The sequence below is a fragment of the Pongo abelii genome, chromosome 19, assembly GCF_028885655.2.
Source record: "Pongo abelii isolate AG06213 chromosome 19, NHGRI_mPonAbe1-v2.0_pri, whole genome shotgun sequence".
NCBI classification, from domain to species: Eukaryota; Metazoa; Chordata; class Mammalia; order Primates; family Hominidae; genus Pongo; species Pongo abelii.
The window spans coordinates 15,459,884-15,484,232 of NC_072004.2; the positions used below are offsets into that span (position 1 = coordinate 15,459,884).

The 24,349-nt window shown below is 46.8% G+C and overlaps 1 protein-coding gene across 4 annotated transcripts in view; it reads right to left on the minus strand.

Moving 5' to 3' along the window:
- Positions 1 to 17,290, minus strand: part of CDRT4 (CMT1A duplicated region transcript 4) — a 32,798-nt gene extending 15,508 nt beyond the window's left edge. The window contains exons 1-2 of one of the 4 annotated variants that reach the window (XM_054536225.2): positions 17,003 to 17,290; positions 2,581 to 2,665 (exon numbers count right to left, since the gene is read on the minus strand). Coding sequence is in view for 1 of the 4 variants with exons in the window: in XM_063718389.1 (XP_063574459.1) it covers positions 2,581 to 2,665; positions 16,914 to 17,027 (199 nt within the window). In the remaining 3 variants the exon portion in view is untranslated. Of the gene's footprint in view, positions 1 to 2,580; positions 2,666 to 16,913 lie in introns of all 4 variants that reach the window. The other 3 variants (XM_054536224.2, XM_063718389.1, XM_054536228.2) reach the window with 3 other exon arrangements.
- Positions 17,291 to 24,349: the final 7,059 nt, after the last annotated feature.

A 24,349-nucleotide genomic window follows, 5' to 3' on the forward strand; every position in this document is an offset into this window, starting at 1 on the left:
AATGCAGTGGTCATGGATAGAGTTGAGCACTCACTCTCACATTCTTGAAATGTTCTCCTACCTGGTTTCCATGATGCCACAGGAGTGGAATCCCACCATCACTGAGCAAGCTCCTTCTCAGTCTCCATTGAGGATTTCTGGTCCCCTTCTTTTTTTTTTTAATCTCCACACATCCCCAAAGTGATGGCAATCAGTTTTGTGGCTCTACATCTCATCAATTTGCCAAATCTAACTAGACTGACTTCCTTCCCAAAGTCCAAATGTATATATCCAACTGCCAATATACTATATCTTTATTTGTATATCGAATAACCTCTCAAACTTTTCATGGTTCAAACAAACACTTGAACTTACTCCATAATATATTCCTCTCTGGTCTCTTCCATCTCAGAAAGAGGCATCATCATTCATTGAATTGCCCAGTTCAAAGATCTAACATTTCTTGCTTCTTCATTCAATATCTCCAGCCCATTATCCTCCCCAAACTCACCATGATTTAACTTCTCTACACCACCAGCCTCCTCTAAGACATGAACATCTATTAACTGAACTACTGAACACCTGCTACTGGTATCCCTGCTTCCACTCTCGTTCCCCTGTGATAGGATTTGGCTATGTCCCCACCCAAATCTCATCTTGAATTGTAGCTCCCATAATCCCCATGTGTTGTGGGAGGGACCTGGTGGGAGGTAACTGAATCATGGGGGTGGGTGTTTCCCGTGCTGTTCTTGTGATAGTGAATAAGTCTTACAAGATCTGATGGTTTTATAAAGGGCAGTTCCCCTGCACATGCTGTCTTGCCTGCTGCCATGTAAGACGTGCTTTGCTTCTCCTTCACCTTCCGCCATGATTGTGGAGACCTCCCCAGCCATGTGGAACTGTGAATCCATTAAACCTCTTTCCTTTATAAATTACCCAGTCTCGGGTATTTCTCCATAGCGGTATGAAAATGGACGAACACGCCCTACAACTCCTTCTCCAAAGAGGACCCAGAGTGATTATTTTTAAACATGATCAGATTAAATCATTCCCCTGCCTAACATTCCCACAGCTCCCCTTCCATTTAGAAGCCAATGCCAGTTCCTTATGTCGGCCTGCAAATCCTCTTTGATCTGGCCCCTGCCTCCCCACAAGCCTTGGCCAGAGCAGCTCCCCACATCACCCACTGTGCCCGGCCACTCTGGCCTTGCCTCTCTTCTTTAAAAACATCAAGCTTGTTCCCACCTCAGGGTCGTTCCCCAGCTACTGCCTCTGCCTGGGCTGCATGTGCCTCTGATCTTCACATGGGTTGTTCCTGCTTAGAAGTCAGGATTCAGCCTAAATGTCAACTCCTCAGCCTTCCCTGACTACGTGACATCACCACCAGTCACTGTCACATCTCCTGTTTTAATACTCTGCCTAACACTATCCCTGCCTGACATTTCTTACGATTTACTCATTTATTTTCTCTTAACCAACTAGACTATAAGCCACATGACAGCGGTGATCTCATCCATCACATTCATTGCTCTGTCCCCAGGCCCTTGGGTCAAAATCATCAGATAAATGGACGTTACTGCAATTGTCTTAAGCAACTTCTCCTGGAATCTCCAGGGATCACTGGAAATCCAAATATCCAGCAGCTGCACACTTGCATGGGACACAAATGAAAAACACAGACTGGCTCACTTGGCAGTAGCCACTACTAGAGAAGGTAAAATGGCAAAAGGTGGGACATTATCCTGAAAAATATGACAAACAAATAGGATTAATCGAAAGGACTGGGTTCAAATCCTAGCAGTGCTCTTTACTGCTTTTAAGTGGGCAAATCCCTTGCCCTGTCTCTCTCTGAGCCTTAAAGTTTTCCCCCATCCATAAAATGGGAATGATACATGTCCCAGTAGGTTTATTGTGAAGATCGAATGAGACATTGCAGGTGCCTATTAAGGAGCAAGAACTCAAGCACATGGACCCGTGACAGTCCAGGATTCACGCTTTGTTGAAAGAAGAAACGAAACCTTGTCTAACATGAAAAAGTCCATGGGACCTAAATGTACCAAATTCTAACTCAAGCTCTACTCTGCTTTCCCTTCGAAACTCCATTTCTAGTCTCACCTGGTCCAATATGTGCTCTTACCAGGGCCAGGTGTCATCACCACCAAATATAGCTCCAGGGATATCTTCTGTATGTTGTTAATGGATGTTAGCTGCTTTTTCAAATGCATGGAGTTGCCTCCCTCATAATGATTATAAATTCACACACATGGTCCCTCCTCTATACACCCTTCATATCTCCTTCCCTTCCAGGACTGCTCCAGTGATACTTCTTTTGAAAGGCTGGCCCAGGCCTCTAGGTGGAATAGACAGGCCCTCCTCTCTGCTCCCAAGTATCTTATCTGAACCTTATCTATCAGGGCCGTCTATCCCATTATGTGTTATTTAGTTGGGATGTCTCTCTCTCTCTTTCTCTTTCTCTCTCTCTCTCTGTCTCTCCTTAAATTGTGTTTTTAAGGCTCAGAAGTGAAATCCTTACATTCCAAGCAACTCTTGGCCCACTGGAAGGATAGACTCTGGTCAAAACCCAAGGCCAGATTTGCTTACCTTGTTCTGATATCTTGCCTTCCTCTCTTCTCCCAGCTGAAAACTCTTTCTTCAAGTCCCTGGTGCAGCTCGTTTCACTGGGTTCCTGAGAAACACAGAATGAGGAAGGTTAACTGGCAACATTTTAATATAATGTAACTAAGACGAATGATTTGGGGGTGGAGGGAGAATTGACACTTAAATACATAAAAAATTGGTGCCTATAATTAAAAATTAAAATAGCAATTGTCCATTCCCCAGAAGTCACAAAAGAGGCCTCTTGAAATTGGGCAGAAACCTTTAATTATTCATTTCAAATGAGTCTTTCTAGGCACAAAGATACCCCAATAGTATACAATGAAACATAACTATCCACATAGAAAATATGTGTGGGTAACATGCCAGGAAATCCTGAAGTTCTGACAAAAGGAGTTTTTGTTGAGTCAGAAATCCAATTAAACAAAAAGGGTTTTAATGTGTCTTCTTGGCATGGTGGAGGGATGTGTCAAATACTTTTAAAATCCGGGAACGGGCCCTTCATGGAGCGTGTTCTGTGGCATCCTCTCCCCAACAAAGGCCTGGCCTTTAAAAACCACCCTCGTGCAGCATTGCAGAAAAACCACCCTCTCTTTACTGTTCTAGTGAGGTTCTGCAATATTACTGTGTATGGATTTCAATATCTGAAGACGGCAATTGATAGGAGAATTCACCACAGTTCCCAAAACAGTAAAACTGCGTATTAAACAATTGTTTTGGGGAAAGTGTAGCATAGAATTCAGAGCACGAGTTCAAGACGGGTCAGTGACTTAGCTGTGTGACCAGGAACAAGGAACAAGACAGTTAAAATTCAGAAGCCTCAGTGTTCTCATCTGTAAAACAGAGGCAGTAAGAGGAACTATCCTTGGAGTGCCATGAGGATTTAATGAGATAATTCATATACAGCATTGGGCAGAGGGCACAGGGCACAGGCACATGGTAAGAGCCTATTGGCTGGACTGTTATCATCATTAATATGCAGGATGGCAATGTCTGCTGCAATGCCAAAACAATGCAGTCCAATGTTCAGGCTGGAGAAATTAGTACCAAGACACATCTCGCCAAAACTGAGTCACTACGTTGAAGATCAGGGAAGGGACTGGAGTCATAGGAGGTCAGAAGACATGCTCAGGGGACCCTTCAACACAACTGCTGCCACAGTGCTGTCTCTAAATCTCACCCATCCATCCCCAGCCACACTACTTTTCACGTCCCAAGAGTCCTGTTTATAGCATCTGCTCACCAAAAGGCACTCCCTAGAGCTCATCCCCCAGTCTAGGTGGGTCCCAGGCATCTATGCCCACTTACAGCCACATACGTACACATGTTGACTGAGGGAGGTTTCCAGCCAACAGGCAGCAATACACACAAGTGCACATATACACACAGCCCTGAGCAGAACATCCATATAGTCACTGGCATGAGAAAGAGTCTATGAGCCACACACATATGCTTGCATGAACGTGTACACACACAGGCACATGCATACACACACAGGCACACTCCTGTGTAACTCCCTAAGTCACCAGCCATGTCCGCTCTCCCTCACCCCAGCTTTGACATCCCTTGTCCCAGCTGACTTTTATTTCTCTTCTCAGATCATTGCAGCCCTGGTCTAGGATGACTTAAGGAGCAAAACTGAGCCAAGAAGTCTCGCCAGATTCCTACTGGAAGTAATCTGGAGACTTAGATCTGCAAATAGCATGAAGGGGCTGTAGGGTAGAGCACAGAATTCGGAGGTTGGAGAACTCACGTTGAAACCCAGCTTCACCTCTTTATGTCCCATCTTGAGCAAGTTCCTTAGTCTTTCTGAACCTCAGTTTCCTCATCCCCAAGGTGGGAAACATCCTGCCCCATGGGATGTTATGATGATCCAATTGATGTAAGTAAAAGTATTCTACGATCCATAAGGAGCTTTGCAACCGTTAGCTTTTCTGGTAAACACCAAGAACCCTGGACTATTGGTATACATTCTATTCTATGATTTATGACTGGGGGTTCCTTCTGGAAACAAGAAAACTAGATAACATTGGCATCCAACGTGAGGACTAGATGACCTCTAGAGAGAACAAAAGTGTCACCTTGTTCAGAGAGTGACAGGGACCACAGTGTGGATGCTATCTTGGGCTCATTTGCTTTCCTTGGAGTGGAGCTGGGATGGGATGGGAGAGTGGAGAGTAAATGTAACTATTAATAGCTTAGAAACTCAGAATTTTTTGCCCCTGAGAAGTCTCTAGATGCTATGCCAACAAAGCTATCTACCTCCCAGGAGGAGTAAGGGTAAACATGGAAATCGTTTTCCTCTGCCCCTCACAACTCACGTCTTAACAGAACTGCAAGGGTGACAGAGCCCATAGGATGAATGGCAATTGGGCCCCTAAGGCCTATCCTAGGCAGGCTGTAAGATGGCTCCCAATAATCTCACCTCTTGGTATTCACATCCTTGTGAAATCCCCTCCCCTGAGTATGAATAGAATCTAATGACTCACTTCTAATAAACAGAATATGGTCTAAGTGATGGAATGTCACTTCTGAGATTAGGTCACAAAAAAAGTTGGCTTCCATCTTGAGCACTCTCTTACACTCTCTTTCTCGTTCATCTTAAGGGAAGCCAGCTGCCATGTTACAAACTGCCCTATGGAGAGGCCCATGTGGCAAGGAACTAACAGAGTTTTCCAGCCAAGAGGCAGCAAGAAACTGGGGTTTTCAGTTCAACAGCCTGTGAGGAGCTTAATCTTGCCAATATCCATGTAAGTGAATTTGGAAGTGGATTCTCCTCCTGTTGAGCCTTCAGATGAGACCACATCCTCAGCCAAAATCATGACTGTAGCCTCATGGAGAGACTCTGAGATAGAGGCAGACAGCTAAGGCATACCCAGATTCCTGGCCCACAGAAACTGTGAGATAACAAGTATTTGTTTAAAGCAACTAACCTTTGGAGTGCTTTGTTACCCACCAAGAGATAACCAATACAAAGCCCCTACCAGACCTATCAAGGAAAAATCCCACCCACAAAACTGAGACAGAGAAGGACTTCTACTCTGGCAGCAGTGGGAGAAATTTCACTGCATAATTCCTTCTTCCCCATTCCATCTCCAGGGGACACCATTTCTACTAAAGTAAGGGAACCTATGTAAGTAAAGGATTTAGGCCTATAACATATTACAAAAATGAAGCTGCCCTTCCAACAAAGCAGATTTTGACAAGGTCATTTTGAGACAGTGGATATACTAATATGGCCAGAGGGGTTGCAGGTAGGGTATGGATGGAGGGCAAGATACAGGGGGAAGGCTCAGAGATGGAGTTAGGGTGCTTGCCTTGCACATTACTGGAGAGGTATGGAGAGCTGACATTTTCATGGTTTCTTTTGAAAACTAAGTAAAAATGTTCTTGGCACCAAAATGGCTTTGTGAAAGTAGCGAGATCAAAATGTCAGGTTCTGTCATGGGACTATTTTATTCAACCCTACTACATAAACACTGTTTGGACTCCACCTAGGCACTGAAGCCAGGAAGATTGCCACTAATCTTCCTTACCTTACACAAACACACACACACACCCACACCAGGCTCAGGAGTAGGTTTCCAGAATCCAACAGCACGGGGTCTAGAATGGAGTAAGTTTTAAGGCCATCATCTCTCCCATGCCTGACTTGTATTTCGGCTGTTCTGATTCAGAGGCTGACAGCTGCTTGCCTAGGGGCTGGCACCCCACCAAAGACTCTGTGGAGCCCCGGTCATCATGGGGTCCTATGGGAGTTTTCCCTGAATTGCTCACCAACCCAGAACACAAGAACGCAGAAACTATTGTGCATGGTGGACCCAAAGAGTGCCTTTAATTTGGAATCGATCCTGTTGGTTTTCTGAAGCTCTCTGTATTGTTAAAGCCATTGATTTACCAACACTTAATAAAGAGGAGAATGTTTCCTAGACCCCTGCAAGGTTGTGTGGTCAGAGATGGGATTACCCACTGCTCAGCACCAAGAGATCGAGCCAGCTGCACTGGGGACGAGCACTTCCAGTCCAACATCTCAGCCCTCGCGCCACTTTGCCTCTGTACCTCGGTTTCCTCCTGGGTAAAAATGAGGATTGAGGTCTGCTGCACCCTGTCTCCCTTCCAGCTCGAACCTCCTGCACGTCTCTGAAACCTCTTGGCACAGCAGTCCCCAGGAAATGGAATGCACTGAAGTTTCCTAACGTCCCACCAAATGAATTCCTTATGAGCCCGACTTCTGGGTTTGTACTCATCGAGAAAACACTGCAAGCCCTGACCTTCCAAAAACTCGGCTTGTTCTCATTCCCGGATGCGTTTTCAAAGAGAAAAGCTAACTTTTGCCCTCTAGGGTGGGAAATGTGAAAGGCACAAGTGCAGAGCTCTGTGAATTGAGACCACAACAAACCCCGCCTGGGCATGGAGCCCACAGAGCGGGCGTTAAACAGCCTTTCCAACCACAGAGTGGAAATTCTAGACGCAGAAGGTGCCCAGATGGGCCCTGCTTTCATTCTCTTGCCAACTGCCGTAAACCTGTTTCTGTCCCGTTGGAGCTGCAACGTGGAGCCAGAAATCTGGAAGAATTTAACACCCAGTCGATTCAGACACAGGAAAACATTTGTTCAAAGTAAACACTGGAATCCCTCCCTCATCATCCAGGAATGTGGAGCCAGCAGGGTCTGAGCTCAGCAGCTTCTCAAAAAAGCCCCCGCTGAGCTGCTTTGCTTTTGGGGCCACAGGGAGGGACAGGAGGGGCTCCACACGCTGCCAAGGCACGGACGAGCATAGGAGGTCAGTGCACGGGGCTTCTCCTCTCCCAGGGAAACACGGGCAGTGCTTTCCACAGCCTCCAGCTAAAGAACCCTCTGTTCCCCTACAGGACCCAGCTTGTGTGCAAAGGCCGCTGAACTTGTGAAAGCCCGAAGGAAACAGAGAGGGGCTCAGGACGCTGCGAGACTTTTCCATTTCCTTTGCCTCCCAGCAGGCCGTGAAAGAGTCACTTTTCCTCGAAGAAGAAAGAAGGCTCTGTGTGTAGGGCGAGGGTACAGTCCTTCTAACCAGAAGATGTGTGTGCTCCATGGGATGTGGCCACCGACATTCATTTCGCTTTTACTAGGACTTAACAAATTCCATCTCTCAATAGCCGTATGCCAGGGTCCCACCCTGTTTCCTCCGGCTCTGGAGGGTGGAGAATAAGGACTTGCTTTACCCAGGGGTCTATAAGGAATCTTGGAAAGACACTGCCCCTTAAATCACCTCTGTGTCACTGTGTCACCTTTGTGTCACTGTGTCCCTCTGCCTAAAATTCCACCTAAATTCCATTCACGAAGATGCAGGCCTGAACTGAATTGTTGGAAGATTTGTCACAGTCAGAGCGGAGGCGGGAGTCTTCACATTAGGAACGTTCAAGGAGAAGAATGCAGACAGTCCGAAGACGACCCCTTGGCCACCAGAAGCTCTGAGTAGAGTCCTAATCAGTGGCGGGGCTGCTGGGCGGCAGCAGAGGCAAGTCGGGTCATTGTGAAGAGGCCAAAGAAACAAACCACTAAATGTCCAGCATAACAGTTTGTTTCATCCTAGCCTTCACTCTTGTCTCCCCGTGACAGCCACGGCGTTCTCCCATTCCTGAGCCCTGAGGGACACACCACCGAAGGCTTATTAATCCGCTCATTTAATCTGAATTATTGAGGGCCTCCTACTGAGCCAGCTGAGCAGGAGGGATACTGTCCCTGCTTTGGGGGAGCCTGTATAATCCAGACAGAGGCTGTCAAGGGGTGGTCCTGGGACCACCATCACCAGCAGCAGCAACACCAGGGAGTTTGTTGGAAATGCAATTTATTGGATCCCACCTTAGCCTACTGCACTAGAAGCTCTGCAGGCTGGGCCCAGCAATCTATTTTCACAAGCCTTCCTGGGGATTCTGTTGCTCATGAAAATTTAAGGACCATTGAGCAGGTCTGTCACTGCCTCACTTGATAATAAAGAAAATCTGCAAGTTTCATGATTTGCCTTGGGGAGGTCACACAAATGGCATGAGGGCTCCAATGCTCCTAGACTCAGAACAGCTATGCCAAACTGTGCTGTCATTTGGAAATTTTTGGTTCCAGTTTCAGGAACACTTTTTCTACCTCAGTTTGGCCACTCTTTCATGGTGATTTCTAAAACTTTTTTTGCAGAAGAGGCAGGAACCTCCCCTCCACTAATGAACAACAAGACAAATGGGGCTTCTTTTGACTTGTAGCACCCACCCCAACAGGGTCTCTGCCATCCTTTCTGAAGGTGGCTTTGAGAAGGCCATTTCCACTGTTGTCTTCAGGCCCCTCCCCTCACTGTTCTCTCACTCTTGGTAGGTGTCAAGGAACGTATACAGCCAGGCTTCTCTATTGAGTTGATTTCTTTTTTTTTTTTTTTTTTTTTGAGACGGAGTCTCGCTCTGTCGCCCAGGCTGGAGTGCAGTGGCATGATCTCAGCTTCCTGCAAGCTCCGCCTTGCAGGTTCATGCCATTCTCCTGCCTCAGCTTCCCGAGTAGCTGGGACTACAGGCACCCGCCACCAGGCCTGGCTAATTTCTTTTGTATTTTTATTAGAGACGGGGTTTCACCACATTAGCCAAGATGGTCTCGATCTCCTGACCTCGTGATCTGCCCGCCTCGGCCTCCCAAAGTGCTGGGATTGCAGGCATGAGCCACCGCGCCCAGCCTCTATTGAGGTGATTTCTAAAGAGATGCACCAACCAATGAGGTAGAATTCCTTCATTCACTCAGCAGATGACTTCTATGCTGCCAAACGGAATGATCTCCTTTGCCTCTTCTGCTTATCTCATCTGACCTGTTGGCAAGGGAGCCAGCAGGCCCCTTTCTCCTGAGTCCCAGCACCTCACAGGCCTCTCTTCTCAGGCCCCATGCTGGCTCCTGCTCCTCTGCTCCACTTAGGGTAAGGGAGCCCCTGTCCCAGGCACCCTTCGCTCTTCATCTGCAAACTCATCACAGTGCCCCAACTCCCAAAAGTGTGTTTCCAGCCATAAGCTCTTCCCTGAACTGCAGGCTCTTATATCCAATCCCTGCCAGACATCTCCTCACAGATATTTTATAGGTACCTCAACCTACCTCATTCAAACAGCTCCTGACACCTCTCTCTCCCACCACATTCAAAACCTGCTTCCCCACTGGCCTTCCTCCAGTTTGTTAACCAGCACCCCTAATGAACCTGTTGCCAAAAACTAGGAATCTTTTCCTCTTCCCCTCATCTTCAAAATCCAATTCACTATCAAGTCATGTCAACTCAACCTGTAATTATCTTAAATCCTTCGTTCTCTTTATTCTACAATTATGACAACTACTACTGCTGCTAATAATAATAATATAAAAATAACTCACACTATAGGTGTTTATGTTTTATACTTATTAACTCACTGAGCCTTCCCAGCAAACATTTGCATTAAGTGCTGGATTATTCCCTCTTACAGAGGGTAAAATTAAAGTATATAAATGTTCAGTGACTTCCTGAAATCCATACATCTAATACAGTGGAAGCAGAATTCCACATGATCAAACATTTTGCCCCAGTGCTGCCCCCATATCCGCCTGGATGCCCCCACAGCCTCCAAACTGGCCTCCCTGCTCCCACACTTGCCCCCTGTGTAATTTGTTTTATCCACACAGCAGCCAGAGTGATCTTTCTAAAACCTGCACCAGTACACACCACTCCCCAACCCAAACATCCCTTTCCAAGGGTTCCCCTAGAGCCCTTGGGATGAAATCCAAACTCCTTCCACGGCTGGCTCTGTCCACCTCTTAGGTCTCTCTGTTTCTGTCTCTCTCTCTCCCTCCCCCACCTTCCCCACCCGCAACCACCCTCCAGCCACATTGTCCTCCTGTCGGTCCTCAAACTCACCAAACTCCAACCATTCCCTCCCTCCAGATTGACTTTCACAGATTTTTACATAGTTGGTGTTTGATCATTTAAATCTTAGCTTAATGTTGCCTTCTCAGAAAGGCTTTTTCTAACTTCCTACTCTAAACTAGCCACTCAATCCAACTCTATCACATCACCTTGTTCTGTTTCCCTGACAGCACTTATTGCTATCTGAAATTATTTTACATTTGTTTGTTTATGATTTATTTTCTGCCTGCCCTCTTAGAACTTGAATTCCATGAAAGGAAGGAATCGTTCTGTCTTTTCTCTCATGTATATCCCAGGACCTAAAACTATAATATGGAGCTCTGTGCCAGGCATAAGGATAGCAAGGGGAAGGCAGCAGAATCCCTGCCCTTAAGGAAGTCGGCCTCTGCAGTTCCGCTACAGCACGCGGGCTGCCACAGGGACAGAAGCGATTCCTCACCCGGCGTAGGAATGCTGGGAAGACTTCCTCGGGTAGATGACTTGAGTTTATGTTATTTCAACATTTATTCTGGACCAGACCTGCCAGTTACAGTGATGGATGAGACCAGTGGTCTGCTTCCTTAGTACCAGTATCACCTAGAGAGCCTTTTAAAGCACAGACTCCTGGGTCTCATGCCCAGAGTTTCTAATTCTGGAGTAAGACCTGGAGTAAGCACCAGGAATCTGCATCTCTAACAGGTCTCCAGGTGAAGACCGGTGTCATCTAGGGACCACATTTTGAGAACCACCAGATTGGACCATTTTCTTGCCACAGATCACCATCAGTATGGTTCAGTGCAATGCTGTGCACCATTTGCTGTGATAGGAATATAGGCTATATGTAAATATAGGCTACAGATAAAAGGAATCAGTAGGTACTTCTTGGAGGAGCTGGAACCTAGGTTTCATTTTGAATAATAAGTAGGTATTACTGAAACAAATAAGGGATGAAAAACAGAAAAACTTGAGGAAAAGGACAAAGTAGTATGTAGTCTTAAAAATTAAAATATATTTCAATATTGTTGAAGCATAAAGCATAAAACAAAGACTGGCCGAAAGTGAGACTGAAGTAAACAGCAGATTCGAGTCCCTTAAAAAATTAGTAGCAGGAGGCTAGGCTGCATAAAAGCCGGTGAGCACAGCACACTTAGGGAACTGCAGAAATGGCCAATACAGAGGGTGCTCAAGGGTTAGGGGAGAGGTCTCTAGCAAGAAAAGATTCTAGGCCGGGCGTGGTGGCTCATGCCTGTAATCCCAGCACTTTGGGAGGCCGAGGCGGGCGGATCATGAGGTCAGGAGATCAAGACCATCCTGGCTAACACGGTGAAACCCAGTCTCTACTAAAAATACAAAAAATTAGCCGGCCGTGGTGGCAGGCACCTGTAGTCCCAGCTACTCGGGAGGCTGAGTCAGGAGAATGGCGTGAACCCGGAAGGCAGAGCTTGCAGTGAGCCGAGATCACGCCACTGCACTCCAGCCTGGGCAACAGAGTGAGACTCCATCTCAAAAAAGAAAAAAAAAAGAAAAGATTCTAAAGAAAAGTAGAAGTCAAACCACAAAGGGACCCTACTTTGGGGCCGAGTCCTCTGGGGAAACAGAGGGTTCCTTAGCTGGATGCTGCAGACAGAATTGCCCATATATATGGGCATTCATTCAGTAGAATACTATACAGCAATGAAAAGGAACGGGCTATACCTATTGCGGCCACATGAATGAATCACACAAACATAATGCTGAGTGAAAGAAGCCAGGCACAAAAGAGTAAACATGAGTCGATCTACATAAAGTTCAAAAAACAGGCAAAATATAGGGTTTAGAAATACATTTAGTGTAAAGCAAGTGTGTGACTTCCATAAATTCAGGAGAGTAGTGACCTCTGAGGATTAAAGAAAGGGGTTATTGATGGGAGAAGGAAGGAGGGAGGTTTCTAGAAGCTAGCAGTGTTGCATTTCTTGTCATGGGTGATTGTTACTGAGTGTTCACTTTAGACACATCACCAAGATGTAAGCTGTATGCCTCGCTTTGAGCACTTCATATTTCAAATTTGTTTTTTAAAAAAACAAAGATATTAAGATAGTTGAGCAGGAGATGGGGGCGGGAGGAGGTGGACAGGAATGGAACAAAAACTGCTAGAAGGAGGGAAATGAAGATTGTTGAGATGACTGCAGGGCTATGCATGTGTGTGTGGGTGTGAGTGTGCCATTCTCTTCAGCATCAGTCAAGAGCCCTGGATTCAAGGTAAGGAGAGAAGATCAGGCGTGTTGGGAAACAATGGGGAAGTAGGTAGGGGAGGGCTAGGGTTTTTATGAGTGGGGCTGAAATCTTGGATCACTGGGCCAGGGTGGAGAACGCCAAGCCTGGAGATGTGCCACCAGGCAGCTGCACTTATCAAAGAAAGACTCCACCATCAAACACTGACGTTTAGGCTGTAATTAGCAAGTTGGCTCGTGTCTCTCTAAGGCCAAAAGTAAGTGTCTAAAACCAGAACAAAATTATTCTTTCCCATGTTCCTAAAAACCTTAAATACAAAGGTAAAATAAACATTTATTTTAGAAATAAACGATGAAAACTGAAAAGCAAAGTAGGCCAACTATTTCCCAGGCAGCAGGCCTGACCTGCTACAAATTCTTGGTGTCCGGTTTCAGCTAGGCGCTCACTGTAACTTGGCCAAATTTTCCTCGTTGACTTTCCCGGCACATTCCATGCAGCTCCACCCTCTGTGAGCCATGAAGCTGCCCCCAGCTGCCCTCTCTGCGGTGGGCTCTCCACTCTCCACCGTGCCATGTGCCAGAGGCTATGCTGGCTGATTCCAACCTAAAGTATCTCCTCCTTAACACCATCTTCTGAGCATCCTCCCGCCTGCCTGTCTGTCATCTCTGTCATCAGAGATGTGGATGGCCTGAGGAAATGGGGTCTGAGGGAGCCCCAGAAGGTCCTAGGGAAGATACAAGGCTGGGGTCTGGCCAGGGGTCAGTAGCTGGTGGAGAAGTCTGAGCTGAGACTCACAAGCTGGGTGAAATCAGCAAGGGTCCAAGTCAGGCGGGCAGAGGAGCCGGCAAAGTGATATTCAAAGGTCAAGCAAGTAACAGAGTCAGAAGTCAGACAGAGCACGGGGACCAGGAACCCAATGCCCTCTAGGAGTATGGCATGGAGGGGCAGACCTCGAATGTTGGCATCAGGCAGCGCTAGATTCGAGTCTTGCTCCTGACCAACTGTGTGACCTTGGGTAACTTATTAACCTCTCTGGCCTCGTTTTTCTCTGGTGATGCGTCACTGAGCTTGGGGATAGGGCCAGGGATGGGGATGGAGATGCCAATGGGAGAGGTGGAGACCCCTAGGCCATGCAAGTCTTCGAGTTTGAGAGCTGATGCATCCACACTCCAAATAGACCTTGAGCCCGTCAAAGGCAGAGACCAGCACCTGCCCTAGGCTTGGCGCCTGGCACAAGTCAAAGGAGGAAATGATTAGCACAGGTCCATGAGCATTACATATCACCCCCACTGCAGCAGCAGCTGCCTTTTCCAAGCTCGCTTCTTCCCTTCCCACCCCTTGCTAGTTGGAGCTGATTCCTGAGTGGCAGCACTAGGTGCTGGGCATTAGCAATCTGAGAGCTGGGTAACAAGTCCTGGAATGGGGTTTCTGTGTCCTTTCCTGAGCCCTCACCCCAATCCCTGCTGGTGCACCTCCCTGGCAGCTTCCCTCTGCTCCCCTCTCCAGCACTTTTCCAAATGTCCCTCCTCATGCACCCTTCCCCTTCTGCTTTCAAACCTTGCCAAGTCTCCCCTCCTCTAAAAAATTCTTCCATTGACCCCCAAGCTTCCGTTACTTCTATTTTGCTCCTTTTCTCTGCCAAAATCCCCCAGCGAATGGCCCATACCAGCAGTTGCTCTTTCGCTCACTCCAGCCTGGCATCCACACTCACAGCTCTGCTGACAGCCAGCACAGGAAGGAACCAGCAGGGATACAGGAACAGAGGCACAGACATCAAGCAGGGTTCAAGAAAGTGCAAGTGGGTGCAACACACACACACCAACACACAGACACACACAACACAAACGCACACTAACAGACACACCAACACACAGACACACACACCAACAGACACACCAACACACAGACACATGCAATACAGACACACACAACACAGACACACACCAACACACAGAAACACACCAACACACAGACACACATAACACAGACACACACCAACACAAACACACACCAAGACAGACACACACAATACAGACACACACCAACACACAGACACACCAACACACAGATACACATAACACAGACACACCAACACACAGACACAAAACACAGACACACACCAACACACAGACACACACCAACACACACACAACACAGACATACACCAACACAAACACACACCAACACCAGACACACCAACACACAGACACACGCAGCACAAACATGCACAACACAGACATACCAACACAAGACACACCAACACCGACACACATAACACAAACACACACCAACACACACACACAACAGACACACACCAACACAGACATACACCAGCACCAGACACACCAACATACAGACACACATAACACAGATACACGTCAACACCAGACATACCAACACAGACCCACACCAACACCAGACACACCAACACACACACAACAAAGACACATAGGTACATACACACACACCAACACACAGACACACATACACCAGCACAGAGATACACACCAAGACATTCATACAACACACAGACACACACGCACAAAGATACACACAACACACAAAACACACAAACAGACATATCACAAACACTCACAGAGACACATACACCTACACATGCACTGACACGCACGCTAATGCCTTCCAATATGGCAGCCAAGGGGCTCTTGCTGTGGTCGGGCAAGAGGGGGAGGGAGCCTGGCCATCCACCGTGGGGAGGACATGCAGCGCGCAGCCTGAGAACTCCAGACCCCTAAGGGTGGCAGCAGCAGGAAGGCAAGAGAGGATCCTAGAGTTGCTGCACCTGGGGGCAGATCCAGGTGTTACAGGGCCTGAGCATTCTACAGCTGGTGGGGAAACCCTCTTTGTGCCCTGCACAAGTGGTAAGCACTTAGAAGACATCCCTGAAGGAGGGAGGGAAAGGGAGGGGGAGGGAGGGCAGAGCCTACCAGGAAGCCTGGAGAAAGCCTACGACCTGGGACCCAGGTCAGCTCCCTGACCCAGGCCAGTGGGTGAACTGACAAGTGACAGAGTCTGGATTTAAACCCAGGGACTTGGCTGCCCATGTTCTTAACCTGCGTCATCTATCTGCTTCTCTCATACTGACTCAATGTAGCTCAAACAAGTGTAAAGCAAGAGCTTCCAGCACAAACAGTGGGCTTCGGGCTCAGGCCTCCAGAAACACTGCCTGGGGTGGGAGCCTGGGTGCTGGGCCAGCCTCCACCCACATGGGGAGAAGGGAAGGGCTGCCTCATCTGCAGAAACGAGTCTCTTCTGTTCTCTTCTCCCCATCCCTATCTACACCAAGGTGCATTCATGGATCGTAAGGTTTCTTACTAATTTTTTGTTTCATTCACTGGTGTCTTTTATTCCTTGTTCTAAATTACTTTTTTTAATTTTTATCTTTATAGAGACAGTCTCACTGACACCCAGGCTGGAGTGCAGTGGCATGATCATGGCTCACTGCAGCCTCAAACTCCTGGGCTCACACAGACACACACTCAGTACAGACACACACCTAGACTCAAGGGGCCCTCCTGCCTTAGCCTCCAGAGTAGCTGGGACTACAGGTGCACACCAATGCCCAGCTAATTTATTTTTATTTTTATTTTTGTAGAAACGGGATCTTGCTATGTTGCCTAGGGCTGGTCTTGAGTTCCCGGCCTCAAACAATCCTCCTGCCTCAGCCTCCCTAAGTGGTGGGACTACAAGCATGATTAATTATTTTTAAATAAGTGACTTGATTATTATTGCTTTGTAAAAATCCTCTTAGTTACCTTTGTCCCTATAGGTTTCTATAGGTGCTTAATAATTTTTTTAAAGGTATTTACCAGTTCTGGCTAAACATTCCTTTGGTCCTGAGCTCTGTGGAGAGGTAATGCATCTGTGGGAACATCATCACCCTCGTCCCCAACCCATCACCCCCAGGGGATGGGGGGGAACAGGGGTATATTTTTTGTGTGTGTGTTTTGTTTAAATACAGTGGTCAGCCCTGAGTGCACAATAAAATCACCTGGCTGTCATTATAGACATACCTGAGCTCGAGCCCTCTGCAGACAAAGTAAATCAGAATTCCAGGAATGGGATGAGCTTGTTGGCAAGGGTTGGGCATCAGTACGTTTTACAAAGTCCTGAGGGGATTGGGTGACCAGGATTGGGATCCACAGAAGGGAAGTAATGCTGGGGACTCTGGGGACCCTTTAATGGCAGGATTATTCTTTGGTGAAGGACCTGACCTTCTCCTGGAAGTTGGCTGTGAGCCTTTTCACTTTCACCCTCGACTTCGCTCTCTGGGGACATCCAGTGTTCTGGCCCAGACTGTTACCTGAGAAGTTTCTGTGATTCCCCATTCTTCCTTCACTATCTTGGCTGTTCCCCTGCCCAGAGTTTATATTTTGTCTCCGGCTGTCCCCTGTGCTCTTGATCCCACTTGTCCTTGGCCCTCTCTTTGCTGCAGTTAACCATCCTCTTGCCCCTGCCCCAAAGTGACCCACGAGCCAGAAGTCAGGAGTGAAGGGGGCACTGTGACATCAGAAGTTGCCATGCATCCCCTCCTGAATCTTCTGCCCTGCTCTCTTCCTCCTCTGTGGGCTCAGCGGTCACCAGCAATGCAGTCCTCAAACACGGACATTAGAGTGATTATTCCCACCCCCAAGAGTGAACACCTACTATGTGCTGGACCCTAGACCAAACACACACACACATAAAGATACACAACACGCACACATGCATACACACACACCCCAACATGCATGACCTCATTTGAGATCTCTGATCATTTCAACAAGCAGTTACTCTGGCCCAGACGCGGCCCACTACAGAGATAGACAAGACCTGCGGTCTCCTTCCTTAGCACCAGAATCTCCTAGAAGGTCTATTAAGACAGATTGCTGGGTCCCACTCCCAGGGTTTCTGATTCAGTAGATGTGGGGTGGGGCCCAAGAGCTTGCCTTTCTAACAAGCTCTCAGCCTTCTTCTGAAATAAAATGCTCTTTAGATAAGCTGGAGAGAGAATGGCTGTCACTAACAGGCTGTTGAGAATTAGCCTCCTTCTCCCCAACTCCATTGACCGGCCCGTGCTTGGCAATGGAGAGAGTGAGCAGCTTCTAACCTCCCCTTGTGGCCCCAACCATGAAAAAGTCCCCAAGATGCCAGGAGGACACAGTGCAGAGCAGGCTGTAAAGTCTGGCAGTTTAATTGCGGTCATCAACTCGGGGCAGCACCCAGGAGACAGGCTGGACTTGCTCTCCCTGTGTTATCATCATGCCCTGTTGACAATCCTTTGCAATGTCTCTCCCTGTGTCTGTTCCTTCTGTTCCTCTCCACTCCCCCACCACCTCTCTAATCCCAGAGCTCAACCTGTCCAGCCAGGAATGTAAAGTCCCCTCAGTTCTCTGCAACTACAGCGAGCACTTGAGCTTCCTCCAAATCATACTGACCCAATCATATATTCCCGTGATCGCCTTTTCATCGTAGTTCTCTATAATCTTCAGAGAGAGGTGCATTCTAGAAACAGGCCAGGCAGAAAATACCTGTTTCAGCCTCAGTTTTATCATTTAGTTGTAAGAAAACATACATCAAGCGGATCCCCAACAAAAATCTACCTCTCCTCACTGCCCACGAGTCAGTACCTACAGCCTCAGGCAGAGCCCTCATTGCTGCGGTTCTCAAAAAGCCTTTCTCTATCCTCCCCTCTCTCCAGGCTCTAGTTCCTCTTCAACTCCAGCCCTAAACTCTCTGAATTCATTCTCACTCTGGAGCTCCCATGTCAGCGGAGCCATGCCTTCAACCTTTCCATGGGCCCCTATTTTGTGGCTCAGTGTCCCTGAGCCCTGAGTATCTCCATTCAGTTCTTAAATAAGTTCTAGACAAGGGAAGGATCTGAGCAAAGTCACGGAGGTGCAGGACGGCCTGGCATCTGGAAATGCTACGGGAAATGCACAGGTGAGGGGGATGGGGGGGAGTTGGGGTGGGCCAGTCTGACAAGGTTCTGCTGTCTCTCCCAGCAAGTCTGGGGGAGATGGTGGACATCTTTGAGTGCACAGGCCAGGTCTGAAGTGTAGCGGATGAGCAGGGGACCTTCCCTGTGGTTCCAAAGACTCACCCCAGAAGTCTTCTACAGCTTGAAGTGACTCTCTGAGCTGTTTATACCTAGCGCTGATGTGCAATGGGCCAGGGCCCGGTAGGGAGCCAGACCCTCGGACTCGAGAAAGAGCCATTTGAGAGTGACATCAGCCCACCACCTACTAGTGTGCACACACAGTGTTTCCGGAAGCCATGATGCTAATCATGTCTGTTTCTGTGTTGTCCATGGCAAGACTCCAAGCCCAGAAAAGAAAATCTGTAGCCCAAGTTATTTTCCTCCCACAGGGCTTGCCTGGCCTTTGATTGTTGGCTTTGGGGAGGTGCATTTCTCCCTCCTCTGTGGGCAGCAAATTCCCTGTGAGTCAGCAGACCCTATATCTGGGCTCACCATGGGCTTCTACTGGCACTGAGAAGGGGCAAGCTGAGCAAACATGCAATGTGACCCCAGTGCTGACCAACCCAGAGATGCCCCATGGGACTCAGGGACTTGACCTCAGTGCTTCTGGGGTCCCTCAGTGTACCTTGCTGGCCTCAGCACTGGGCTGCCTGGTAACCTCCCCACAGGCAGATACTAAGCGCAGCCAGCCCCTTCATTCAAGGAAGAATGAATTAAAAAGCTGAGGTTCCAGAGTTGGCTCCAGGTCACCCATGCACACACCACATGCCAGGTACTGCTCTCAACTCTTCACACACTAGCTTATTCTGGGCTCAAAACTCCCAGGAATACCTTCAAGGCAGTTTCCACTACTCTAATCCCCATTTTACAAGGTGATGAAACTGAGGCACACAGTTCAGTAAGTTGCCCAAGGATACACAATTCCTAAGTAGAAAAATCAAAGTGCAAATTCCAGAACGTGCACCACTAAGAAAGGGCCACCAGGCAGCTCTCCCCGCCTGAGAATCCCCCTGAAATCCATGGTGAGCCTGCCCAGAGCCCCCACCCCTACCCAACTCACATGGGCTGCTCTTCCTTTTGCTCCAGAACTCCAAATCACTGGCCAAACGGGCTCAGGTGTATCCCTTTGGCCTCCATGCTCAAGTTTTATATGAAAAAAAAAAAATCACAGAAAAAACTCGATGCGTTAGGTCAGTTTATTAACTCTCCCTCTTGGTCTCGAAATTGCCTTTCAGGGTATTGAGCAGCTGCACACATCACCCCTTCCTCATGAGGTCCCCTTGGCCCTTTACCTCCAGCTGAGTTAAGTCAGAGGAGGACATATGATCAAACCAGGCAGTCCACCGGCTGACCTCTGACCTTACAGCCTAGAACAAAAAGAGGACCTGGGCCAATCCAATTATCTCTCAGGAATGCAAAAGGAGGTAGGAAACAAACAGGCAATTGGCCACAGAAGCCAAAGCACAGAGGATGCTCTGAGAAACACAAAGTCCACGAGAGGTCTTGACAAACCAAACTTCGATGCAAATTGGTCTATAAACTTCTTAAGTCTCTTTGCCTGTACAGTTTGCCCCTCCCTCTCCGATACTGTGTCCTTATCTGCAGAAGGAACTGAGTTTCCCATGGTCTGGACTGCACTGATTACATCTTCATAGTGTCCTTTAGCAAGTGCCTCTGTCCCCATATAAAGCAGCTGTCATATCTAGAGCCTTGACCAGCTCTAGGCTTGCTTTTCATAAATGATTGTGTAAATATTTGGAGGTACAGAATCCAGGGCTCTCTCTCCTTTTGCGGTGTTAGCAGCTATTAATGATTTATTGACTAGAAACACTATTTCATTAACAGTTGCAGATTGGTAATATTCTCAAGCTATTACTTCTTCTTGGTTTTTTATTTGGAACACCTCTAAAGGAGACACTTCTCATCAACTGTTTGATTTCATTGCAGTTTATGAGAAAGGCAACACAAATGTTGAATATTTTCTCCTTTATTGGCCAGTTTTCAAAAGAATATATTGGATATCTGCAAACTCCAAAAGTAGCTAAAGTTATTGAGGATTTTTGTAGTGAACTTTTGTAGTGAACTGGTTTAAGGCAGCTACTGGATTTTCTGTCACTCACAACTAAATTTAATCCTAGCTGACACAACACATGTAAAGGAGGAAAAGAGGTAAAATTCAATGCAATCTTTTTTCCACTGAACTATGTATTCCTTGAACACAGTTTATATTCCAGTCACTCTCACATCTCCAGAGCCTACAGGGATATCCAGCTTATATTATATGCTTGATAAACATTTTCTGAATTAAAGACAAGAACACAACCATTTAGACCTATCAAAATGAATGAAAATGGATTATATGAGCCTTTACTAGAACTTGTTAGGTATTGGCGAGAAACGATAATTCCACCAGATGGCTGAAAGCCCAGGCAGGAGAATGTACACCTCAAATAGTAATATAATGGTATAGGCCAGGCGCAGTGGCTCACACCTGTAATTCCAGCACTTTAGGAGGTCCAGGTGGGCGGATCATGAGGTCAGGAGATTGAGACCATCCTGGCTAACATGGTGAAACCCCATCTCTACTAAAAACACAAAAATTAGCCAGGCGTGGTGGCAGGTGCCTGTAGTCCCAGCTACTTAGGGGGCTGAAGCAGCAGAATCGCGTGAACCCAGGCGGCGGAGGTTGCAGTGAGCCGAGACTGCACCACTGCACTCCAGCCTGGGTGACAAAGCGAGACTCCGTCTCAAAAAAAAAAAAAGGTAATATAATGGTATAAAACTGAATGTTCCTGGTGACATGGCTTATAATGTCAAGAATCTGGAAACAATCTAAATGCTGATCAAAGGGAGACTGATCAAAATATGGAATATCCATATAATGGAAATTCGATTCCTCTGAACTAATGAGGCAAATCTATACGCGTAATGATCACAATATATATTTAAGTAAAAATGGCAAGATTTTCAAAATACTACAGGACCCCTCAAAACAAGCAAAGCCAAAGAAAGTAAATGGCAAATTAAATAAAATGGGCAAAAGTGGACGACTATTAGGGTGCTGAGTGACGGGTATGTAGATGTTCATTGTACCAGTCTCTCTATTCTTGTGTATGTTTGAGAAAATTCTGTAATAAAAATGAAAATAAAAACAAAACCACTTGTCTGAGACCTGTTTTTTAGTGTGTTTTTCATTTGTTTTCATTCTTTATTTAAAATATTTCAAAATTCATCCCTTGTGAAAAATGGAAGGGAGATTAAATCTACATTTAAATGTTTGGATAGTCACAGAAGACAGGTCTCTGGAATGGTATGAAATTCCAACTGTAACTGTGATACTGTGAAATACATATTTGGTCTTCAACCTGTTTCCTGACATACAGGTCCTAAAACCCTTACCATTTCAAAAGTGTCCTTTTGTATGCTAATGAGCTGACTGAGGGTTAGCATCCTCTAGGTAGCTTCAGGATGAGACTGGTAACCAGACCAAGGCAGGATTAAACAGTTGGGACTTTCAGCCTCCAATCTCTGGGGAGGGGAGAGGGGCTGAAGGTTGAGTTGATCACCATTAGCCAATGGTTTAATCAATTATGCCTAAGTAATGAAGTTTCCACAAAAACCCAAAAGGACAGGGTTCAGAGAGCTTCCAGACAAATGAATGCATGGAGATTCCTGGAGGATGCCCCAGGAAGGGCATGGAAACTCCCCTCCCCTTTCCCCATACCTAGCCCTATGTGTCTCTGTCCTTTGTAATATGCTTTATAATAAACTGGTAAACTTACATGTTTCCCTGAGTCCTGTGAGCTGCTCTAGTAAATTAATCAAACCCAAAGAGGAGTTCCTGGGAACCCCAGCTTGAAGCCAGTCAGCCAGAAGTTCCAGAGGCCCAGACTTGTGACTGGTGTCTGAAAGGGAGACAGTCTTGTAGGATCCAGCCCCTCACTCTGTGGGATCTCACGATGTTTCCAAGTAGACAGTGCTGAAACTGAATTGGAGGGCTCCCAGCTGTGGCCACTGTGGAACTGACTGCTTGCTTGGTGTGTGGGGAGAAACCCCCACATGTTTGGTCACAGGTGTTTTCGATGTTGATCGTTGTTATGGACTCAGGGAATAGAAAAAAGCACCTTGGGTGATGTGCTTTTCCACTCACAGTAACTGATGAGGAAGAAATGGGACGCTTGCTCTTTGTAGGAATGTTTTACCACATGCCTGTGTGACATATTGATTATAGAAGAACTAATATTAAAAAGAAAGTGTGAGAAAGAGTGACATCGGCCAGGCGCAGTGGCTGACGCCTGTAATCCCAGCACTTTGGGAGGCCGAGGTGGGTGAATCACCAGGTCAGAACATCGAGACCATCCTGGCTAACATGGCAAAACCCCATCTCTACTGAAAATACAAACAATTAGCTGGGCGTAGTGGCGGGTGCCTGTAGTCCCAGCTAATCAGGAGGCTGAGGCAGGAGAATGGCATGAACCTGGGAGGCGGAGCTTGCAGTGAGCTGAGATCACGTCACTGCACTCTAGCCTGGGCGACAGAGAGAAACTCTGTCTCGAAAAAAAAAAAAAAAGAAAGAGTGACACCAATCTCCTTTTGCTCTCTGTCTGGCTAATTCAAAGCCAACCTTTAAGTTCCAGGTCAAAGGTCACCTTCCACCGTGGGGCCCAGAACTCAAGCAACATTAATGTCCCTAACAAACCAGTTTGGTCCATTAAGGAGTGGTAGGGGTGACTGCCTGTCTAAAGGTGTTGAATTTCAAAATCTTTAAAACACAACAGTAGCCCCCAAATATATTTTGTAGACCACATCTGGATCTAGGCTCCAGATGGCAATCCTACATAAAAAGGATTCTGCTCCCTGACTACCCACCCAGTGTAGAATTGATGTTGCCTCTGCTGTGCCCCATGGCCCTTTGATCATACTTCTTTTGACGCACTTATATTGTATTGGACTATAGTTCTTTGAATAAGAACTTTGGTAATCATTGCCAGCCTTTATTGAGGGCTTATCAGTGGGCAGGCAACATGCCAAGAGCTTTACATCCATGATCTCACTTGGCCCTCACAGCCACCCTTGAAACTAGGTACAATTTTTAATCCCCATTTTTCAAATGAGGAAACTGAGCCCCAGAGAGGTTGAGTAATTTGCTCAAGGTCATACAACTAGCAACAGGATGGGCGGACAGAGCTAGGATTGGAACCCAGGCATTTTGGCTCCGCAGTCTACCTGCTTGACCAGCATTTTATTTTGAAAGACAGGACTTGTGTCCCAATCCTATTGGGAGATTCAGTGTCTAGCACCTTAGTTTACATAAAGCAAAATTAATTCAACAATACTTCCTTGGGCAACTACAGAATGCAAAATTTCCTTTTCTACTTCCATTAAGGCAATACAGAGAGTTGTGTTCATTTGTGTCTTACCTGATCCACGAGTTCTTTTCAAGAAAAATAGCTACTGTGCAGATAAACCTTGAAAACATTAGGCTAAGTGAAAGTAACTGGTCACAAAAGGCCACATATTGTAGGATTCCATTTATATGAAATATCCAGAATAGACAAGTCCATTGAGACAGAAAGTAGAGTTCTTAGTGCTGGGAGAGGATAGGATATTTGGAAAGTGACTGCTAAAGGCTATGAGGTTTCTTTTTGGGGGGAAAAATATCCTAAAAATTGGTTGTGGCAATGGTTGTAC